At 37.9% G+C, this 23097-nt stretch overlaps 1 protein-coding gene across 1 annotated transcript in view; it reads left to right on the top strand.

Annotated features, from left to right (window-relative positions):
• mcoln2 (mucolipin TRP cation channel 2) overlaps positions 1 to 17817 on the top strand; it is a 42394-nt gene extending 24577 nt beyond the window's left edge. The window contains exons 9-14 of the mRNA XM_061976120.2: positions 2443 to 2592; positions 5091 to 5192; positions 5281 to 5403; positions 10603 to 10809; positions 13563 to 13696; positions 17500 to 17817. Of these exons, the coding sequence (XP_061832104.2) occupies positions 2443 to 2592; positions 5091 to 5192; positions 5281 to 5403; positions 10603 to 10809; positions 13563 to 13696; positions 17500 to 17536 (753 nt within the window). The 3' untranslated portion in view covers positions 17537 to 17817. The remainder of the gene's footprint in view (positions 1 to 2442; positions 2593 to 5090; positions 5193 to 5280; positions 5404 to 10602; positions 10810 to 13562; positions 13697 to 17499) is intronic.
• Positions 17818 to 23097: the final 5280 nt, after the last annotated feature.

Here is a 23097-nt window from a genome sequence, read left to right as displayed (position 1 = left end):
GCCCCAACAGAACGCTAATGCCAAGCTTAACATTTTCAAATTTATTGAACATCAAGTAACATCAAGTTGTATACATTCAAACTCAATAACATAACATAACATCAAGTTCAATAATAAATAAAATAACTGTGCAGCTGTGGTATAACTTGCATCAAGTTCAATAATAAATAAAATAACTAAGCATGACTGACACCAGGTCTATTGCAGCGGGGAGAATGAGCTGCTCAGCAATTGTGTGAGGTGTCATGTACTGTTTTGTCATGTCCGAGTTGAAACGTGTTGCCTGATTATTATTAAATTAAGACACCTAAATAAGCACATAGGTGAAACCGAGGACATAACGTGTTTTTTTGCATTGTGCAATTCTGTATGCAACTCTATATGAAGCCATTTGAGCGTTACTGTTTACTGATGTAGCTTTTACCATGCGCTTCTCCTGTTGACGGTACTCTGTCAGTTTTCTTTGAAAGAAATCAAGTGGCTTATTGACATGATTGGGGTGTGTGGTCTCGAGGTGTCTCTTTAATTTGTTGGGTCTCATGCTGTCTGCTGCTAGCGCGTTTAGACACAGAACACACAGGGGTCTCTCCTCTGCCTCCACCACCACTGCCGTGAATCCAAGAGCAAGATACCCTTCATCATATTTTCTTTTCGGTTGGCTTTATGGTTGATTAGGCCCGTCAGATTTTTGTTTTTCTGCTGGCTCTGGCTCTGGTTCGACGACCTTTGAGGTGCCAGTCACAAATGTATCCATTTTGTGTAATTGTGGTCCACACATTAGCCTGCTACCCATCCGCGCGAAAGTTTGATCCGCTTAGCCCCGCCCCCATTAGTTACTGTTGCTATGTCTGTCAAACTTTCGCTCCTACCGAAAAATTTAAAGCCTACAGGAAAAATAAGTAATTTACATTTATTTATATAGCGGATTCCACAGACAGAATCACAAAGTGATTTACAGTGTGTATAGAAAATGAAAGCATAGTAAAAAAAAAAAATCTAAGAATATAATTTTTAAAAAAAATAATTAAAGTGAAATGTCCTCCCGTTCCTCGCGCCCCACCTGTCATGTCTCTATTCCCCACCAGTGGGGCGCGCCCCACACTTTGAGAAACGCTGGTCTAGTCTCTTACGTGAATGAGCTAAATAATATTATTTGATATTTTACGGTAATGTGTTAATAATTTCACACATAAGTCGCTCCTGAGTATAAGTCGCACCCCCACTATGAAAAAAAACTGCGACTTATAGTCCTAAAAATACGGCATGTATTGAGATAGTGTGCACAAGTGTTAGGATGAGTTTAAAAACGGAAATATTCTAAATGTCCCCCGCATGCTTTAATTTTTCAGTGGACATTTTAAAAATACTATTACAAAAATATATATAAAAAAGTGGAATAAAAGAGCAAATGGGTGAAATGTACTCTAATAACAAATAATAACACAAAGCTACCATGCAGCCGGTTATTTTTCTTTAAAACTGTCATTGCTAAAAAAATAATAATTCATTTAAGGGACAAGCTGTAGAATATGGATGTATGGATGGATGGAATTAAAATCAATGTTATTATGAATTATTGACCTATTGAAGGTTTCAATTACTTCACATCAAATATTGTACTTTGAAATATTTATTTTTTGTGCAAAAATATTAATTGCATTTTTGTGTTTGCCATAAAAACGTTTCCTTTAAAAAGAAGAGAAAAAAAGGGCCCAAAGACATGCGCCTGGGGATAGGTTGATTGGCAACACTAAATAGTCCGCAGTGTGTGAATGTTGTCTGTCTGTGTTGGCCCTGTGATGAGGTGGACACTTGTCCAGGGTGTACCCCGCCTTCCGCCCATGTGCAGCTGGGATAGGCTCCAGCACCCCCCGGTAGAAAATGGATGGATAATACAAACAAAAAAATAAATCATTATGACTTATTTTTAACACTTTTATGAGTGGGGCTATTTTGTATCCCTAAGAATTTTTGTGGGATTTTCTTTTATTGCTCAAAAAATAATAATGTATCAAAATCAATTTTGTTATTAATTATTGACTTATTTAAGGCTCCAATTACTTTGCATTTAATATTCCACTTTTAAATATTTTTGGGCTAAAATATTGCATATACCGGTACTGTGTTGTTGCCATGAAAAACAGGGTTTTCTTTGCCGAAAAGGACATAAAACATAAACATTGTTTTACTTTATTCAACAGATACACCTGAAGTTCATCATGAGATTGAATAATAATGTATGACACGTGTTTTATAACTTAGACCCTTCTGGGTCCCAGGTACCAAACTTGTTAAAAAAGTTAAAAAAAAAAAATCTCTGTATATATTGTATTAGGTTTAAAAATGAAAACTATCAAATTGGCCCCCGCGTGCATTCATTTTTCAGAAAAAGTTTGGACACCCCTGCATTAGACGCAGATATTGTCACATCTTTCCTCCCAGAGATTCTCCAGATTCCTCCATGACAACTACAACCGTAAAGTGTGTGAGGACGACCAGGGAGAGTTCCTCAATGGCTGGTATGTGCTGGTCATTGTCAGCGACCTCTTGACCATCGTGGGATCCATACTGAAGATGGAAATACAAGCAAAGGTAAACTATCAGATGTCTTCTTTTCAAAATCATTTTACAGCAGAGATTGTGTGTGTTTTTTGTGATCTTCAAATAGTCATGAACATTGAGCCAACACAATGTCATATGCAGTGTTGGGTTGGTTACTGAAAACCAGTAACTAGTTACAGTTACTAGTTACTTTATTTCAAAAGTAACTCAGTTACTAACTCTGTTACTTACACTTATTTTTTTTAAGGCTCCCATTAATGCCCTTTTAGCCTTCATTTCAGTACTGTTATTGCACTGGAGAATAATACAATCTGTTGATTAACTTGACATGCATTTGCACCACTGAACTCTGCTAAGCCATGTGGTCTACATACAACACACAAAGACAAAAGATATGTTTCAAAGGGCCAATTTATTTCAGGCCAGAGCAAATCGACAAAACTATTTGAAATAGCGGCAACATAACATACATAAGTAACAAACCGCATAATAACAACATGTCACAACATATCTGTAAACCTGGCTTCACCCAAGGAAGGCACACATGACATGATTATATGTCATGTCACTATATACAGCACACATACTGCTATACACATGCCTAACCAGGCCTTTTTTTCTCTCAAGGAATTGTGAAATAAAATCATGTCTTCAGTGAAGCCCAGAACACTCTACGCATTTCCCCAGTTTTAGTTTAGAGAAAAGGAAAGATTGGCCTGGCCCACTAGGATCCCTCTTTATGTTTGTGAACTTTATAGTCTATACATTTAGAGTCATTTGATAATCAAACACTCTAGAAGTCTAGAATGAAAGAGTATATAAGAGAATTGACAGAGGGTGTACCTTCAGTGCTGAATGATGAGCAGAGGCAGAGTTTGGAGTGTCTTCTTTAGCTTTATGTTCTCACTGTCCACTGTGTCCAGGAACTTGGAAAATGTTTTCGTGCCATTTGCTGTTTGACACCCGATATCATGCTAATTAGCTGCCTCAAAGCGGGTGACTCTACTGTAGAAATAGCCTGCATGTCTTCTAGCACATAAGCTGCAATGGCTCTATCTATGTTGTCCTGGCTAGCAGTCCCTCCGTTAAAATCCTTAGGTGGAGGTGGTCAGGTGGAGGTGAAGTGTGTCTCTTTACTAGCTTCGTCCAAGCATGTTGCTTTTGTAGCTGTTTCAGCAGATTTTAACTGCTGTTTTGGGCAGTAGATAGGATCGTTAATCAAGACACAACTTACATTTAACTAAAATGTCATTTTCTTTGTCCTCGACATGATGTCTTGTTAGTAAACACACGCACACACACACACACACACACACACACACACACACACACACACACACACACACACACACACACACACACACACACACACACACACACAGCACGCGACGCGCCTCTTCTCTTCCTCTCCAATAAAACAGACTCAGATCTTCTCAGTTTCTAGCCGATACTATATAAAAAATTAACGTAAAATAACGCCGTAACGCATCATGTAGTAACAGTAACTGAGTTACTGAATACAAAAAATAACGCATTAGACTACTAGTTACCGCGTTAGTCCCAACACTGGTCATATGTGAATAATACAACATGAATAAATAATGATACTACATTCATGTTAGCATTTAGGATAGCTGGTGATTAGTGCATTCGTTTGCCAGATCGCGATTAGTGCACTAGTTGCCAGCTGGCACTTAAAGTTAAAGTTAAAGTACCAATGATTGTCACACACACACTAGGTGTGGCGAGATTATTCTCTGCATTTGACCCATCACCCTTGATCACCCCCTGGGAGGTGAGGGGAGCAGTGGGCAGCAGCGGTGGCCGCGCCCGGGAATCATTTTGGTGATTTAACCCCTAATTCCAACCCTTGATGCTGAGTGCCAAGCAGGGAGGTAATGGGTCCCATTTTTATAGTCTTTGGTATGACTCGGCCGGGGTTTGAACTCACAACCTACCGATCTCAGGGCGGACACTCTAACCACTTTACAAGAAATACATTGTCGCCAAACTCCGTAGCTTGCTAGCTTGTGCACGCCAGCTTTCTGAGACTCTTATTTTGTTAGCACAACTGTGCAACTGTGCAGTCGGTCTTTGGAGTTTTGACGACAGGTACGGCGCCAGAGTCTGTTGAAATAAAGTGTTTCTCGCCTTCCAGTCGGTAATTTTAATGAGCTGGCAGCAGTCAGCGTCATCTCAGAAGACCCTCGGGTGCCGTGAATGTCAATCAAGTGACGAAAGTGACGTCATAGTGAAGATTTATGATCGCTCATTTTTAGGACTATTTTTTTAATGCCTGGCTGGTGATCGACTGACACACCCTCCGAGATCGACCAGTAGCTCGTGATCGACGTAATGAGCACCCGTGATTTAGACATTCTTATGCTTGAAAATGCTGAAGGTCAAAAATATGTAGAAATTGCTGAAGAAATGGAGTGAATCCACAAACATTGAAGTGTAACTGTACCGGTACTTGTAAATCCTTATAGTTGCAATGTGGTCATAAGATCGTTCTTTTCTTCCCGTAGAGTCTGACCAGCTACGATGTGTGCAGTATATTTCTGGGAACGTCCACGTTATTAGTGTGGGTCGGTGTGATCAGATATCTGGGCTACTTCCAGAAATACAATGTAAGTCTTCACACTTACTGTATGTAGGCAACATATTTCAATTCTTTTCTATGTAAAGCTATTTTACACAGCACTGTGCTTCCAACAGGTGCTGATCTTGACCATGAAGGCAGCCTTTCCAAAGGTGCTGCGTTTCTGCTGCTGTGCAGGCATGATCTACCTGGGATACACCTTCTGTGGGTGGATCGTACTAGGACCTTACCATGAGAAGGTAACTCATAGGGATCCAACAATTATCAGTTGGGCCGATTATTGGGCTTATATTTAGCATTTTGAAGTTTATCTGTTTCGGTCTTTTTTAATTCATCTTTTTTTTTTTTTTTACATCATCATCAGCAGATACAATATCTACTAGTGCTGTAACTAGAGATGTCCGATAATATAAGACTGCCGATATTATCGGCCGATAAATGCTTTAAAATGTAATATCAAAAGTTATCGGTATCTGTTTCAAAAAGTAATATTTATGACTTTTTAAAACGCCGCTGTACGGAGTGGTACACGGACGTAGGGAGAAGTACAGAGCGCCAATAAACCTTAAAGGCACTGCCTTTGCGTGCCGGCCCAATCACCTAATATCTACGGCTTTTCACACACACAAGCAAATGCAAGGCATACTTGGTCAACAGCCATACAGGTCACACTGAGGGTGGCCGTATAAACAACTTTAACACTGTTACAAATATGCGCCACACTGTGAACCCACACCAAACAAGAATGACAAACAAATTTTGGGAGAACATCCGCACCGTAACACAACATAAACACAACAGAACAAATACCCAGAACCCCTTGCAGGAATAACTCTTCCGGGACGCTACAATATACACACCCCACTACCCCCCAACCCCGCCCACCTCAACCTCCTCATGCTCTCTCAGGGAGAGCATGTCCCAAATTCCAAGCTGCTGTTTTGAGTAAGGCTGCAGCTAACGATTATTTTTCTATCGATTAATCTATAGATTATTTTTTCGATTAATCGGTTAATCTATAGATTATTTTTTCGATTAATCTATAGATTATTTTTCCTTTTACCGATTATTTTTTTTATTTAAAATGAAGATGAAAAAATAAATGTTGGCCAGTTTTTTCAAAAGGCATGACTTTTATATACAAAAAAAAAAAGTATGGCCACTCAGTCAACATTGACAACAACATGACAAAATATTCTGTAACAATGTAAACATTTAAAACTTTTAACATTTAACAAAATTAAAAGTAGCTTATTTGCTTTTTAATGTGCAAATATAAAAGTAAACATCCAGTGCAAATCTTAATATTCTGCAAAATTATAAGCATTTCTAAAGTAAAAGTATTGCTTATTTTGCTTTAAAATGTGCAAAAATAAAGATAAACATCCAATACAAAAAAGTGCAAAACGAAATATTCTGTAACAGTGTAAACATTTCAACAAAAGTAAAAGTATTGCTTATTTTGCTTAATAACACAACAATGATAGTATGATTAAAGTGAAAGTTAATTGTTGGTTTGTACATAGTATATGTAACTGTTAATGTTGTAAAAGGTATTTGCACAACTAATTAACGTTAGCGTTAAAGAGGAGCGCGTCTTTGTAAACACTGAACAGGCACGCCAAACGCGCCTCTCAGAGCGAAACAGTGTTTTAGTTTATGAATTTACAACGCAGATACAAATGACACATTCATGATTTTGTGTAATGATGACAACGTATACTCACGCGGACGATTGACTAGTTGATGGTGATGGCAAGAACGCTGTCGGGTGTTTTCTTTTCAAATGTTCCTTCATAGCCGTTGTGCTGCTATGATAGGCCATTTCCGCTCGACACAGTGTGCATACAACAACTGTCAAGTGTTTTGCTTTTTTCGCTGTGCTTATCTCACACTTGAAGGGATGTACCAATGCTGAATGTGGCTTCTGGATTTCACTCAAAAGACCAGACCGTAGTTACTTTTTCCTTTTATTTTCCTTTAGTTTGCAACAGTTTTTCCAACCAAGAAACAGCTTCTTTTTTCTTCTTTAGTCTTTTTAGCAGTCTTTAGCAGTGTTAATAGACTTTAGTTTCTTTAGCTGTCTTTAGTAGCCTTTAGTAGCCTTTAGTAGCCTTTAGCTTCTTTAGTAGGTGAAAAACCTTTAAGGACAAAGCACCACAAGATTAACATGCTGTAAAAAATCAATCAATTATCAATCCCATAATTTACAACTATTAATTAGGCTATCAAACTCTTAACCATTAAACAAGTGCAAGAAAATGGACACATCTTTTCCCTTTAAGTTAAAACAGATTTTAAATAAATTGTCTCAACATAAATGCACCAAGATACATATAAAATACATTTAACACCAGAAACACAATAGATAAATGCAACAGAAAACCCAATATGCAAATACATAAATACCTAACCAATTAACCACCTATTTAGATACATATTTAAAATCCATATTCAATATAAATATATTATTAATTTAGCAGTGAAACACTCAATCTTAAACGCTGTCTACTGGTAGAAAAATGCCCCTTTTGGCGTGCTTTTTTTCCCTCGCTCGCACCGCTCGCATCATCTGCTTTGCGCTCCGCCATGACGGCAGTGTGACGTAAATATGCGACGCGTCGAAGCATAAAAACGACGTCGACGTATTTACGTAACCGATGACGTCGACTACGTCGACGCATCGTTTCAGCCTTAGTTTTGAGGCATGTTAAAAAAAATAATGCACTTTGTGACTTCAATAATAAATATAGCAGTGCCATGTTGGCATTTTTTTCCATAACTTGAGTTGATTTATTTTGGAAAACCTTGTTACATTGTTTAATGCATCCAGCGGGGCATCACAACAAAATTAGGCATAATAATGTGTTAATTCCACGACTGTATATATCGGTATCGGTTGATATCGGAATCGGTAATTAAGAGTTGGACAATATCGGCAAAAAAGCCATTATCAGACATCTCTAGTTGGTACCTTTTGTACCTAATGCCTGTTGTTATTTATGATCATATTTATCCATCCATCCATTTTCTACCGCTTGTCCCTTTCGGGGTCGCGAGGGGTGCTGGAGCCTATCTCAGCTGCATTCGGGCGGTACTACTGTTCTTCTTACAATGTAAAATAGTTGAATATTGTTGTTATTTATGATCATATTTATAAACATTTAATATACTGTGAGGTTATAGAACACTGCTGTTCTTGTTACAATGTAAAATAGTTGACTATTATTTATAATCATATTTATAAACATTTAATATACTGTGAGGTTATAAAACACTGCTGTTCTTTTTACAATGTATAGTTACCTCTTGGCAGCTTATACTAAAATTTAAATGTGTTGCTGCTCGCTGATATTAAACAATTTTCAATAAAGTAGTCAGTTTAAAAGTGCAGTTGGTTTTTATTGTGGTATGGATTAATACTGAGAATAAATTGCATGGAAAATTGTGGTATGATGTCAAGCCGACTGTACTGAAATACCGAATGTTGACACAAGATGTCAGCATTTACTCACATATCTTCTCCAACGTAGTTGTGAAGTATTTCCATTTTTCCCGGTGTGTAGTTGGGACTCGCTGACATTGAAGTCTGCTGTTGAAGTTTTCACAAATGTCTCTGTTCAAGTGCCATCGCTGGTGCTTTGGTTTCCCTGAGTCTGCTGGCTCATGTTTTCCAACATAGTTGAGGTGTGCACCATGCTGTGAGACTATTTACTTCAGGAATAAACAGAGGAAGTTGTGTTGTGTTCATACTTTAGTAGAATGTTAGATCTTATCATACGCTGGAGGAACAGTCTGGTCTCTGAGTTTGATGCTTGTTCTTCTTTATTAGGACGCCAGTCGGACTGCTGTGTTTATTATCATATGTGTGTACCTGAATGAAAATAATAATTATTATTCAACGCTTAAATATCCGGTTGAAATTCAGATCTGTTGGGGCAGTGTTTTTCAACCTTTTTTGAGCCAAGGCACATTTTTTGCGTTGAAAAAATCCGGAGGCACAACACCAGCAGAAATCATAAACTCAGTTGACAGTTAAAAGTCGTTGTCGCAATTGTTGGATATGACTTTAAACCATAACCAAGCATGCATCAATATAGATCTTGTCTCAAAGTAGGTGTACTGTCACCACCTGTCACATCACGCCCTGACTTATTTGGAGTTTTTTGCTGTTTTCCTGTGTGTAGTGTTTTAGTTCTTGTCTTGCGCTCCTATTTTGGTGGCTTTTTCTCTTTTTTTGGTGTTTTCCTGAAGCAGTTTCATGTCTTCCTTTGAGCAACATTTCCCGTACCTGCTTTGTTTTAGCAATCAAGAATATTTCAGTTGTTTTTATCCTTCTTTGTGGGGACATTGTTGATTGTCATGTCATGTTTGGATGCTCCACAGTAAGTCTTTGCTGTCGTTCAGCATTCTGTTTTTGTTTACTTTGTCGCCAGTTCAGTTTTAGTTTCGTTCTGCATAGCCTTCCCTAAGCTTCAATGCCTTTTCTTAGGGGCACTCACCTTTTGTTTATTTTTGGTTTAAGCATTAGACACCTTTTTACCTAAACACTGCCTCCCACTGTTTTTGACATCTACAAAGCAATTAGCTACTTTGTTTTAGCAGTCAAGAATATTTCAGTTGTTTTTACCCTTCTTTGTGGGGACATTGTTGATTGTCATGTCATGTTCGGATGTACATTGTGGACGCCGTCTTTGCTCCACAGTAAGTCTTTGCTGTCGTCCAGTATTCTGTTTTTGTTTACTTTGTAGCCAGTTCAGTTTTACTTTTGTTCTGCTAAGCTTCAATGCCTTTTCTTTAGGGTATTCACCTTTTGTTTATTTTTGGTTTAAGCATAAGACACCTTTTTACCTGCATTTACAAAGCAATTAGCTACCAGCTGCCACCTACTGATATGGAAGAGTATTACACGGTTACTCTGCCAAGCTCTAGACAGTACAGACACTCAACAACACATCATTTGCAGACTATAATTACTAGTTTGCAAAAAATGTTTTTAACTCAAATATGTGAAATTAGATGATCTCCCACGGCACACCAGACTGTATCTCACTCACTAGTGTGCCGCGGCACAGTGGTTGAAAAACACTGTTAGGGTTATCATTTTTATATTTGAATTGTTTTGTTTTGTGCCCTTTTTTGTCAAAGCCCTGTTTTTATGGCAGAAACACAAAATATGCAATCATTTGCCGCAAAAACATTTCAAAGTGGAATATTTGATGTGAAGTAATTACAGCCTTAAATATAAGACCATTGAAATTATTTATATATATATCAATCAAATGCGGGCTGCAAAAGACCCCCGGGCCGCACTTTGGACATCCCTGGTTCATGCGGCTTGGTGGTCATGCCAACCCTATTATTAGGTGGCCGATACCAGGATGTGGAGGAACAAGCGTTAATAACAACGAATGACTGTTTTTGTGGGCTTCTTCTAGTTTGAGGGCCTGAGCCTGGTGGCGGAGTGTCTGTTTTCTTTGTTGAACGGTGACGACATGTTCACCACCTTCGCCCAGCTGAAGGACAAGAACACGCTGGTTTGGCTCTTCAGTCGTGCATACCTCTACTCCTTCATCTCGCTCTTCATCTACATGGTGCTGTCGCTCTTCATCGCCCTCATCACGGACGCCTACGAGACCATCAAGGTACTTACGACAACCTCTTCTTCTTTTTATTAATCAATCAGTACCAACAGGCCTGAAAACACTGATATCAGTGCAATATCGGCAAATATCGTCTTGCATGTAAAATGTGTGATATCCTGTGCCATACAAGCAGTCATGCGGCTTGTTTACTTGTGTGTGATACCATGTGCGATACAAGCAGTCCTGCGGCGTGTTTACTTGTGTGAGATATCCTGTGCGATTCAAGCAGTCATGCGGCGTGTTTACTTGTGTGTGTGATACCATGTGCGATATAAGCAGTCCTGAGGCGTGTTTACTTGTGTGCGATATCATGTGCGATACAAGCAGTCCTGCGGCGTGTTTACGTGTGTGTGATACCATGTGCGATTCAAGCAGTCCTGCGGCGTGTCTACTTGTGTGTGATATCATGTGTGATACAAGCAGTCATGCGGCGTGTTTACTTGTGTGTGTGATACCATGTGCGATACAAGCAGTCCTGCGGCGTGTTTACTTGTGTGATATCATGTGCGATACATGCAGTCCTGCGGCGTGTTTACTTGTGTGATATCCTGTGCGATTCAAGCAGTCCTGCGGAGTGTCTACTTGTGTGTGATATCATGTGTGATACAAGCAGTCCTGCGGCGTGTTTACGTGTGTGTGGTACCATGTGCGATACAAGCAGTCCTGCGGCATGTTTACTTGTGATATCATGTGCAATACAAGCAGACCTACGGCGTGTTTACTTGTGTGTGAGATCATGTGTGATACAAGCAGTCTTGCGGCGTGTTTACTTGTGTGTGTGATACCATGTGCGATACAAGCAGTCCTGCAGCGTGTTTGCTTGTGTGTGATATCCTGTGTGATACAAGCAGTCCTGCGGCGTGTTTACTTGTGTGAGATATCCTGTGCGATACAGGCAGTCCTGCGGCGTGTTTACTTGTGTGTGGTGATATGTGCGATACAAGCAGTCCTGCGGCGTGTTTACTTGTGTGAGATATCCTGTGCGATACAGGCAGTCCTGGGCGTGTTTACTTGTGTGTGTGATATCATGTGCGATACAAGCAGTCCTTGCGGCATGTTTACTTGAGTGTGTGTGATACCATGTGCGATAAAAGCAGTCCTGCTGCATGTTTAGTTGTGTGTGATATCCTTTGCGATACAAGCAGTCCTGCGGCGTGTTTCCTTGTGTGTGATATAATGTGCGATGCAAGCAGTCCTGCGGCGTGTTTACTTGTGTGTGATACTATGTGCGATACAAGCAGTCCTGCGGCGTGTTTACTTGTGAGATATCCTGTGCGATTCAAGCAGTCATGCGGCGTGTTTACTTGTGTGTGATACCATGTGCGATACAAGCAGTCCTGCGGCGTGTTTGCTTGTGTGTGATATCATGTGCGATACAAGCAGTCCTGCGGCGTGTTTACTTGTGTGAGATATCCTGTGCGATTCAAGCAGTCATGCGGCGTGTTTACTTGTGTGTGTGATACCATGTGCGATACAAGCAGTCCTGCGGCGTGTTTACTTGTGTGTGATATCATGTGCGATACAAGCAGTCCTGCGGCGTGTTTACTTCTGTGAGATATCCTGTGCGATACAAGCAGTCCTGCGGCGTGTTTACGTGTGTGTGATTGTGTGATACCATGTGCAATACAAACAGTCCTGCAGTGTGTTTACTTGTGTGTGTGATACCATGTGCGATACAAGCAGTCCTGCGGCGTGTTTACTTGTGTGTGATATCATGTGCGATACAAGCAGTCCTGCGGCGTGTTTACGTGTGTGTGATATCATGTGCGATACAGGCAGTCCTGCGGCGTGTTTACTTGTGTGTGGTGATATGTGCGATACAAGCAGTCCTGCGGCGTGTTTACTTGTGTGTGTGTGATACCATGTGTGATACAAGCAGTCCTGCGGCGTGTTTACTTGTGTGAGATATCCTGTGCGATACAAGCAGGCCTGCGGAGTGTTTACTTGTGTGTGTGTGATACCGTGTGTGATACAAGCAGTCCTGCGGAGTGTTTACTTGTGTGTGTGATACAAGCAGTCCTGCGGCGTGTTTACTTGTGTGTGATATCATGTGCGATACAAGCAGTCCTGCGGCGTGTTTACTTGTGTGCGATACCATGTACGATACAAGCAGTCCTGCGGCGTGTTTACTTGTGTGTGATACCATGTGCGATACAAGCAGTCCTGCGGCGTGTTTACTTGTGTGTGTGTGTGTGTGTGATATCATGTGCGATACAAGCAGTCCTGCGGCGTGTTTACTTCTGCAAAGCTGTACAGCCAGTTAATATTTAAATGTCGTCAAATAAGCACACAGTCTTTTACAAAAGGTATAGCCTACTAGGAGTTAGCAGCTACACAACAGCTTAGCACACAATAGCACATAAGCTAGACATACGCAATAGTCATTGAACAATAAAACAGCACATTTGTCAATATAAGCAAGCATCAAAAATTTATAGTTGCATATTATTTACACACATAAAGTCTCCAAGGCAGATTAGAAAGTATCCAGTAACAAACTTGTCCGCTACCTTCAACTTACTGCGTCATGAACTTTAATTATTGTGTTGCTAAAAAACAAAACAATTAACACTCCACTTCAGCTTGATAAATAGGTTAGTGTTAAACATAGTTACTTCTGTAACATTCCACACGGCAAAATGATAAAAGTATGTATGATTCCTGATTGACACTATATTGGTATCATATCAGATGTCAAAAAGGAACATTCCTGCACACAAGCGCACGTTGCATTTTCACGTTCCTTCTACCAGAATTACCAGAAGGATGGCTTCCCGCTGACGGACCTGCAAAAGTTCCTCCACGATCAGAAGGATATCATAGCTTCAGAGGAGAGCAGACAACCAGACGTCCACATTCGATACCCGCTCATCTGCTGCTGTGCACGGTATGATCCGTCACATACATCAATGCAGCTATGTACTGTAAATACTGTACCGCATCAACACACTTGCATCATGTAGAAAGAGGCATTTCACCAATGGCTATGTCAATAAAGGACAATAATTAATTGGGGTTATTTCCAAGTTTATCTGTAAATTGTAATGCAAATGTATGTTTGGGGGGGGTTATGGTATTTTTTTTATTTTTTATTTTTTGTCATAAAGAAATACAATCATGTGTGCTTACAGACTGTATCCCTGCAGACTGTATTGATTTATATTGATATATATAATGTATATATTGTGTGTTTTTTATGTTGATTTAATTTAAAAAAAAAACAAATATATATATATATATATATATATATATATATATATATATATATATATATATATATATATATATATATATATATATATATATATATATATATATATATATATTTTTTTTTTTTAATTGTATTTCTTGTGCGGCCGCGGCCCGGTACCAATCGGACCACTGCTTTAAATGACCTTGAAAAAAATATCCTAATATTTTTGACACAAATACAATTTTAAGGTAATTTAACAGTTCACTATGAAGTGCACATTTTCAACATTTCTGCTATTATATTGTAAACAAGGTGCAGCTGTACACCAATATATATATAAATATATCAAGTTTTGAATACTACTCAGAGTGCACTTATGTGCGGTCAAAATAAATTATGTGTTAATTCATGATTAATGCGATCATTTTTTGTGATTAATCGTATGCGTTAACTTTGACAGTATAAAAACATGGGCACTAACATCACAGAAAAACCTCAAGTCCGAGTCGGGAAAATTATTTGTTTAATGTAAAAATGTGTAATGAACCATTAACCTTTCTTAAAACTAATTTGCTAACTATGTACGCAATAAATAATGTTAATCTACTTAGTACACAATAAATGTTATAATTCACTATGTACACAATAATATAATTTACAATGTACATAATAAATATTGTTATGAGTTACTATGTACACAACAAATAAAGTTATAATTTACTATGTACACAATAAATAATGTTATTTACTATGTACACAACAAACGTTATAATTTACTATGTACACAACAAATGTTATAATTTACTATGTACACAACAAATAATGTTATAATTTACTATGTACACAACAAATGTTATAATTGACTATGTACACAATAAATAGTTTTAGAATTTACTATGTACACAATAGTGTTAGAATTTACTATGTACACAACAAATAATGTTATAATTGACTTTGTACACAACAAATAATGTTATAATTGACTATGTGCACAATAAATAATGTTATAATTGACTATGTGCACAACAAATGTTATAATTTACTATGTACACAACAAATGTTATAATTTACTATGTACACAACAAATGTTATAATTTACTATGTACACAATAAATAATGTTATAATTTACTATGTACACAATACATTTTTTTTCATAATTTTCTATGTACACAATAAATGTTAATTTACTATGTACACAATAAAACATTTTTTTTACTATGTACATAATAAATAATGTTATAATTTACTATGTACACAATAAATAATGTCATAATATACTATGTACACAAAAAAGTGTTATAATTCACTATGTACACAATATAATTTGCAATGTACATAATAAATAATGTTATGAGTTACTATGTACACAACAAATGTTATAATTTACTATGTACACAATAAATAATGTTATTTACTATGTACACAACAAATGTTATAATTTACTATGTACACAACAAATAATGTTATAATTTACTATGTACACAACAAATAATGTTATAATTTACTATGTACACAATAAATAGTGTTAGAATTGACTATGTACACAATAGTGTTAGAATTGACTATGTACACAACAAATAATGTTAGAATTGACTTTGTACACAACAAATAATGTTATAATTGACTATGTACACAATAAATAATGTTATAATTGACTATGTGCACAATAAATAATGTTATAATTTAATATGTGCACAACAAATGTTATAATTTACTATGTACACAACAAATGTTATAATTTACTATGTACACAATAAATAATGTTATAATTTACTATGTACACAATAAATAATGTTATAATTTACTTTGTACACAATACATTTTTTAAAATAATTTTCTATGTACACAATACATGTTAATTTACTATGTACACAATAAAACATTTTTTTACTATGTACATAATAAATAATGTTATAATTTACTATGTACACAATAAATAATGTCATAATATACTATGTACATAACAAATAATGTTATAATTTGCTATGTACATAATAGTGTTAGAATTTACTATGTACACAGCAAATAATGTTATAATTGACTTTGTACACAACAAATAATGTTACAATTGACTATGTGCACAATAAATAATGTTATAATTGACTATGTGCACAATAAATGTTATAATTGACTATGTGCACAATAAATAATGTAATAATTTACTATGTGCACAACAAATGTTATGATTTACTATGTACACAACAAATGCTATAATTTACTATGTACACAATAAATAATGTTATAATTTACTATGTACACAATACATTGTTTTAATAATTTTCTATGTACACAATAAATGTTAATTTACTATGTACACAATAAAACATTTGTTTTACTATGTACATAATAAATAATGTTATAATTTACTATGTACACAATAATGTCATAATATACTACGTACATAAAAAATGTTATAATTTGCTATGTACATAATAGTGTTAGAATTTACTATGTACACAACAAATGTTATAATTGACTTTGTACACAACAAATGTTACAATTGACTGTGCACAATAAATGTTATAATTTACTATGTGCACAACAAATGTAATGATTTACTATGTACACAATAAATGTTATGATTTACTATGTACACAATAAATTGTTTTAATAATTTTCTATGTACACAATAAATGTTAATTTACTATGTGCACAATAAAACATTTTTTTACTATGTACATAATAAATAATGTTATAATTTACTATGTACACAATAAATAATGTCATAATATACTATGTACATAAATGTTATAATTTGCTATGTACATAATAGTGTTAGAATTTACTATGTACACAACAAATAATGTTATAATTGACTTTGTACACAACAAATAATGTTACAATTGACTATGTGCACAATAAATAATGTTATAATTTACTATGTGCACAACAAATGTTATGATTTACTATGTACACAATAAATAATGTTATAATTGACTTTGTACACAACAAATAATGTTATAATTTACTATGTGCACAACAAATGTTATGATTTTCTATGTACACAATACATTTTAATTTACTATGTACACAATAAAACTTTTTTTTTACTATGTACATAATAAATAATGTTATAATTTACTATTTACACAATAAATAATGTCATAATATACTATGTACATAACAAATAATGTTATAATTTGCTATGTAAATAACAAATGTTATAATATACTATGTACACAATAAATAATGTTATAATATACTATGTACAAAATACAAGATTACTGCTACAGAACATATTTGTCCCTCTCAAGGAAGTCAGTGGTTTACTTAATGGCAGTGTTGGTTTATCTTTCCCTTTTTCTCCCTGTGCATCCAAACCTGTATCTGTGAATGATAGGAAGATGATATTTAATGTTTAATATTTCATTGCATTGAAAGCATCAAAGGGGGAAGTACATATTAAAAAAAACATCTTTGTAAAGTTACAATCTGTGTAAAAGGTGTTCAATATGCTGTTTACTAATCAATGCTTTTATGGATATGACCCTCACAGAGTCCATGGAAACGATGAAGTCACACTCATCAGCTGACAAATGTCACACGTCCTAATGAAGCTTGATGGGAACTGGACTTGACACAATCTCCTGTGAGCATGTGGCTGGCTCCAGCAGGTACAAAGCGTGTGGTGCAATAGAGACACCTTCAAGTCTTACCAGATGATGTCGGCCATCAGGCTGACTCTTGTGTGCACAGATGGTGAAAGGACTGCACGTGTGTTTGTGTGTGGGAATCTTACTTTACTGCATAACATCACTAGTTGTTGTTGTTTACAATGAAATGTTGCAAAGTAAAAACAAACTGATGTCTGTGATGTAACATCTTTACTTGTTTCACGCACTACTCCCTAACACCAGTGAAGGAAGATACAGCCCAGTTTTGGAAACTGGCAGTTCAGGAGCCAACACGGTTACAGTTCTGGTTCATAGTCCCCAACGACGGAACAGGCATTAGATGGGCAGCAACTCTATTGGCTGTGATGGCGGACGCGGGCTGCTGCAAAATGGGGACGAGCTTTGCTGGCAGTCTGTCTAGGAAAGGGAAATTCTGAGGTCAAACCTACAGCCCTGTGTTCGCCACAGCCGTCTTAGGTCGCTGAGCCACTGCGGACTGTAGAGATGCGCGGTTTGCGGGCACAACCGCGGATTATCCGCGGATCGGGCGGATGAAATTTAAAAAAATTAGATTTTATCCGCGGGTCGGGTCGGGTCGGGTCGGGCGGTTGAAATAAAAAAAAATTAGATTTTAAATAGATTCAGGCGGGTGGCAGTTAAACCAATTCGGAAATATATATACATGTTGTTACCCACATACGAAAAACAAGCAGGCACCTGCTGCATATGCCACAACAGAAGAAAAAAAAAGAAAAGAGATGGACACTTTTACGGAGCGGAGAAGGGACGCCTCGCCGGGGTCCGGGACCGAGGCCCCTTCCCCCGAGAGGGCCCCACCGGGAGCCGTAGCTGAGGCGATCCGCGAGAAGGGCCCGACGCACGTCCAGGGTCACCACCGCGCCCACCGCACCGACACCCCGCCTCGTCCGCCTTTGCCGCGGCCGGCGTCACGCGCAGCAGGTAAGCAGCTTACCTGCCCGCCACCCCCGTGGCCGGGGGCTCGTAACAGGGGTCACTCCGCACGCTCCGCCCGCGCAGCTTACCTGCCCGCCACCCCTGTTGCCGGGGGCGCGTAACAGGGGCCACTCCGCGCGCAGTGCGCTCACGAAAGGGGTGGGGCTCACCCTGGTTGATATAGACAGCAGGACGGTGGCCATGGAAGTCGAAACCCGCTAAGGAGTGTGTAACAATCCACCTGCCGAATCAACTAGCCCTGAAAATGGATGGCGCTGGAGCGTCGGGCCCATACCCGGCCGTCGCCGGCAGCGAGACGCGCTTGGAGGTGCGCTCAGCGCGGCTCCCATATGATTGCGCACTGGTGTGCGTCTGGGTCGTGACAGCGTGGCACGCGAATGTCTGTGCTGCATTGGATCAGTCTCCTTTCTTTAACAGGCAAAAGCTTTATAACCTCATTAATGCCTTGCATCGTCTATATTAGATATATAACAACGGGCGGGTGCGGTTCTGATCAAATGTTACATCGGGTGGATGGCGGATGGTTGACGACTTTCTGATGCGGTTGCGGATGAAATAATTGCCTATCCGCGCATCTCTAGCGGACTGGCTCTTGGCCTAAAGAGTGGATTTGGTGTATATGGATGGATGGATGGATGGATGATGTGTGTGTGTGTATTAGGGTTGTACGGTATACCGGTATTAGTATAGTACCGCGATACTAATGAATAATTGTCGGTACTATATCGCCTCTGAAACGTACCGGTCCCGCACCTCCCCGCGCCCGCGTAGTCGTCACGTCGTGTCATTGCTGGTTTTACGAGCAGAGGAGCATGTTCGGCAGCGCACACACAGAGTACTTACAAGCAAACACAATGTGTAGACAGAAAAGGGAGAACAGACGCATTTTGGCTTAAAAAGTAAAGATAAAAGTGAAGTTATAACACAAACGCCCTCAGGAAGAGGTGCTTTAAGACAGTGGTTCTCAACCTTTTTTCAGTGATGTACCCCCTGTGAAATTTTTTTTTAATTCAAGTACCCCCTAATCAGAGGAAAGCATTTTTGGTTGAAAAAAAGAGATAAAGAAGTAAAATACAGCACTATGTCATCAGTTTCTGATTTATTAAATTGTATAACAGTGCAAAATATTGCTCATTTGTAGTGGTCTTTCTTGAACTATTTGGAAAAAAAGATATAAAAATAACTAAAAACTTGTTGAAAAATAAACAAGTGATTCAATTATAAATAAAGATTCTTACACATAGAAGTAATCATCAACTTAAAGTGCCCTCTTTGGGGATTGTAATAGAGATCCATCTGGATTCATGAACTTAATTCTAAACATTTATTTTGTTGAAGTATTATTCAATAAATATATTTATAAAGGATTTTTGAATTGTTGCTATTTTTAGAATATTTAAAAAAAATCTCACGTACCCCTTGGCATACCTTCAAGTACCCCCATTTGAGAACCACTGCTTTAAGACATGGCTAGCTAGCTAGCGCCTAACGTCCATCCGCAGCCTGCAGTGTTTTAGCTACTTCTAAATCACTAATCCTCGTCTCCATGGCGACAAATAAAGTATGTTTCTTACAAGTATCATCCCTGCAGGATGAGGAATAGCTAAACATGCTTCACTACACACCGTAGCTCACCGGCATCAAAATGTAAACAAACACCATTGGTGGATCTACACCTGACATCCACTGTAATTATATCAAGTGCAGGCATGTATCTAGTCGATATTGTTTGGCATCACAACATCTTCTTTCGTTTTAAAAAAATGTACATTATGTTTATAAAGTCAGGAAATATTTCCCTGGACACATGAGGACTTTGAATATGACCAATATGTGATCCTGTAACTACTTGGTATCGAATTGATACCCAAATTTGTGGTATCATCCAAAACTAATGTAAAGTATCAAACAACAGAAGAATAAGTGATTATTACATTTTAACAGAAGTGTAGATAGAACATGTTAAAAGAGAAAGTAAGCAGATATTAACAATAAATGAACAAGTAGGTTAATCATTAATTTTCTACCACTTGTCCTTTATAACGTTGACAAAATAATGGAATGATAAATGACACAATATGTTACTGCTTATGTCAGCAGACTAATTAGGAGCCTTTGTTTACTTACTACTAAAAGATTTTATTTAAGGACTTAACTGCAATAAGAAACATATGTTTAATGTACCCTAAGATTTTGTGTTACAATAAAGCCAATAATGCAATTATGTAGAAAAGTACCGAAAAGTATCAATAGTTTTAGTACCAGTACCAAAATATTAGTATTGTTACACATTGTGTGCGTGTGTATATATATGTATACATACACATGTATACAAACTATGTATACGAATGTATATATGTGTATGTATACGTGTGTATGTATACGTATGTATATATATGTGTATGTATACATATGTGTATCTATAAGTATACATGTAAATGTATGTATACATATGTGTATGTATACGTATGTATATATGTGTATGTATGTATACATATGTGTATGTATACGTGTATATATGTATACCTTTACGTATATATGTATACGTATACGTATGTGTGTATACGTATACGTATGTATGCATACATATGTATGTATGCGTGTATATATACATATGTATGTATGCGTGTATATATATATATATATACTGTACGTATGTATGTATACGTGTATATATACATATGTATGTATGCGTATGTATATATACTGTACGTATGTATGTATACGTGTATATATACACGTATGTATGTAAACGTGTATATATACGTATGTATGTATACGTATGTATGTGTGTATCCGACGAAATGTTGAGTGCGCCCCGTATATTTGACGTTTGAAGTGTACTCTCTGGGGTCCTTTAAGGATCTCCATTTGACACTCGCAGTGATTCCCAACCGCTGTGCCGTGGCACACTATCTAATTGCAAAAGACTATTGTGACTACAAATATAAACACTGTATATTTTCATCAAACCATTGCGGTGACCCTAAGCGACAATTAAATGCTCCTCCACTAGATGGCAGTATTTCTACAGAAGTCAGGGCTCCCTGGGTGTGAAAGAAGTGCCTTGCCTCATTAAAGGTTGGGAACAGCCGCTAAGGCCATTTATCATGGTAGAAATATGCTAAGTTTTAAACCCTTAAAGTGCACAGTATTTATTAAGATGAAAACATGTTTGATTTGAACAAAAATAGTTTCAAGCCTGCAGTGGGAAGAATGTGGAATATGCAACGTGCAGATGCATCCTTTCAAATACACATTTCTGACATTCCGCTAAAGAAGTGTGAGCATGTTACAGTGTGACACGTGTTTTTATTTGTATGTCAATATCACAATATGGACATACGTCAATAAGGTACTTTTACTATTTCATTTTGACATACATATGTACTGCATGAAGTTGCATACCTTTTAATATTACCCAATATCGCCACAAATATTATATTATCATACTTTACAAACATTTATTTTGTTCAAATACATCTACAAATCTGCTTGACATCATAATTTCAAACTGTACAAATGACCATAGATTTTACTGTAACATTTACAGTGGTTTTACAGCATATTACTGTAAATTAGAAAAACTCTACCACTGTTTTTATCAATTAAAATTCTGGTGAGTGAGCTGCCATTTTTTTCTTTTGGTGTAAAATCTATGGTTGCTGTTTTTAGGATTTTATTACTGTAAATGGAAAAACGGTACCACATTATTTTATTGTAAAAAACAAACAAACAAAAAAAAACAGTGGTGGTGTTTTTCTATTTACTGTTTTAAAAAATAAATTTTTACAGTAAAATCTACCGATTTGTTTTAGTGTGTAAAAAAAAATGAGTGTGCGCGCGTCTATATACAATTCACCAACCACCAATAGAGTAATATTTGTGTGATTTAAATGTTACATACATCTTTTCTTATAGCTAGTGATTGTTTCATTGAGCCTCCCACCTCCAAAGACGTGCACCTGGGGTTTGGCCCCTCCCACCTCCAAAGACGTGCACCCGGGGATAGGCCCCTCCCACCTCCAAAGACGTGCGCGGCGATAGGCCCCGCCCACCTCCAAAGACGTGCACCTGGGGGTAGGCCCCTCCCACCTCCAAAGACATGCACCTGAGGATAGGCCCCTCCCACCTCCAAAGACATGCACCCGGGGATAGGCCTCTCCCACCTCCAAAGACGTGCACCTGGGGATAGGCCCCTCCCACCTCCAAAGACATGCACCTGAGGATAGGCCCCTCCCACCTCCAAAGACATGCACCCGGGGATAGGCCCCTCCCACCTCCAAAGACGTGCACCCAGAGATAGGCCCCTCCCACCTCCAAAGACGTGCACGAGGGCATAAGCCCCTCCCACCTCCAGGGACGTGCACCGGGGGATAGGCCCCTCCCACCTCCAAAGAAGTGCACCTGGGGATAGGCCCCTCCCACCTCCAAAGACATGCACCTGGGGATAGGCCCCTCCCACCTCCAAAGACGTGCACCTGGGGATAGGCCCCTCACACCTC

The sequence above is a fragment of the Nerophis lumbriciformis genome, linkage group LG14, assembly GCF_033978685.3.
Source record: "Nerophis lumbriciformis linkage group LG14, RoL_Nlum_v2.1, whole genome shotgun sequence".
Taxonomy (NCBI): Eukaryota; Metazoa; Chordata; class Actinopteri; order Syngnathiformes; family Syngnathidae; genus Nerophis; species Nerophis lumbriciformis.
The sequence above is the reverse complement of the archived record's forward strand: the minus strand, read 5'-3'. Positions and strand labels throughout refer to the sequence as shown.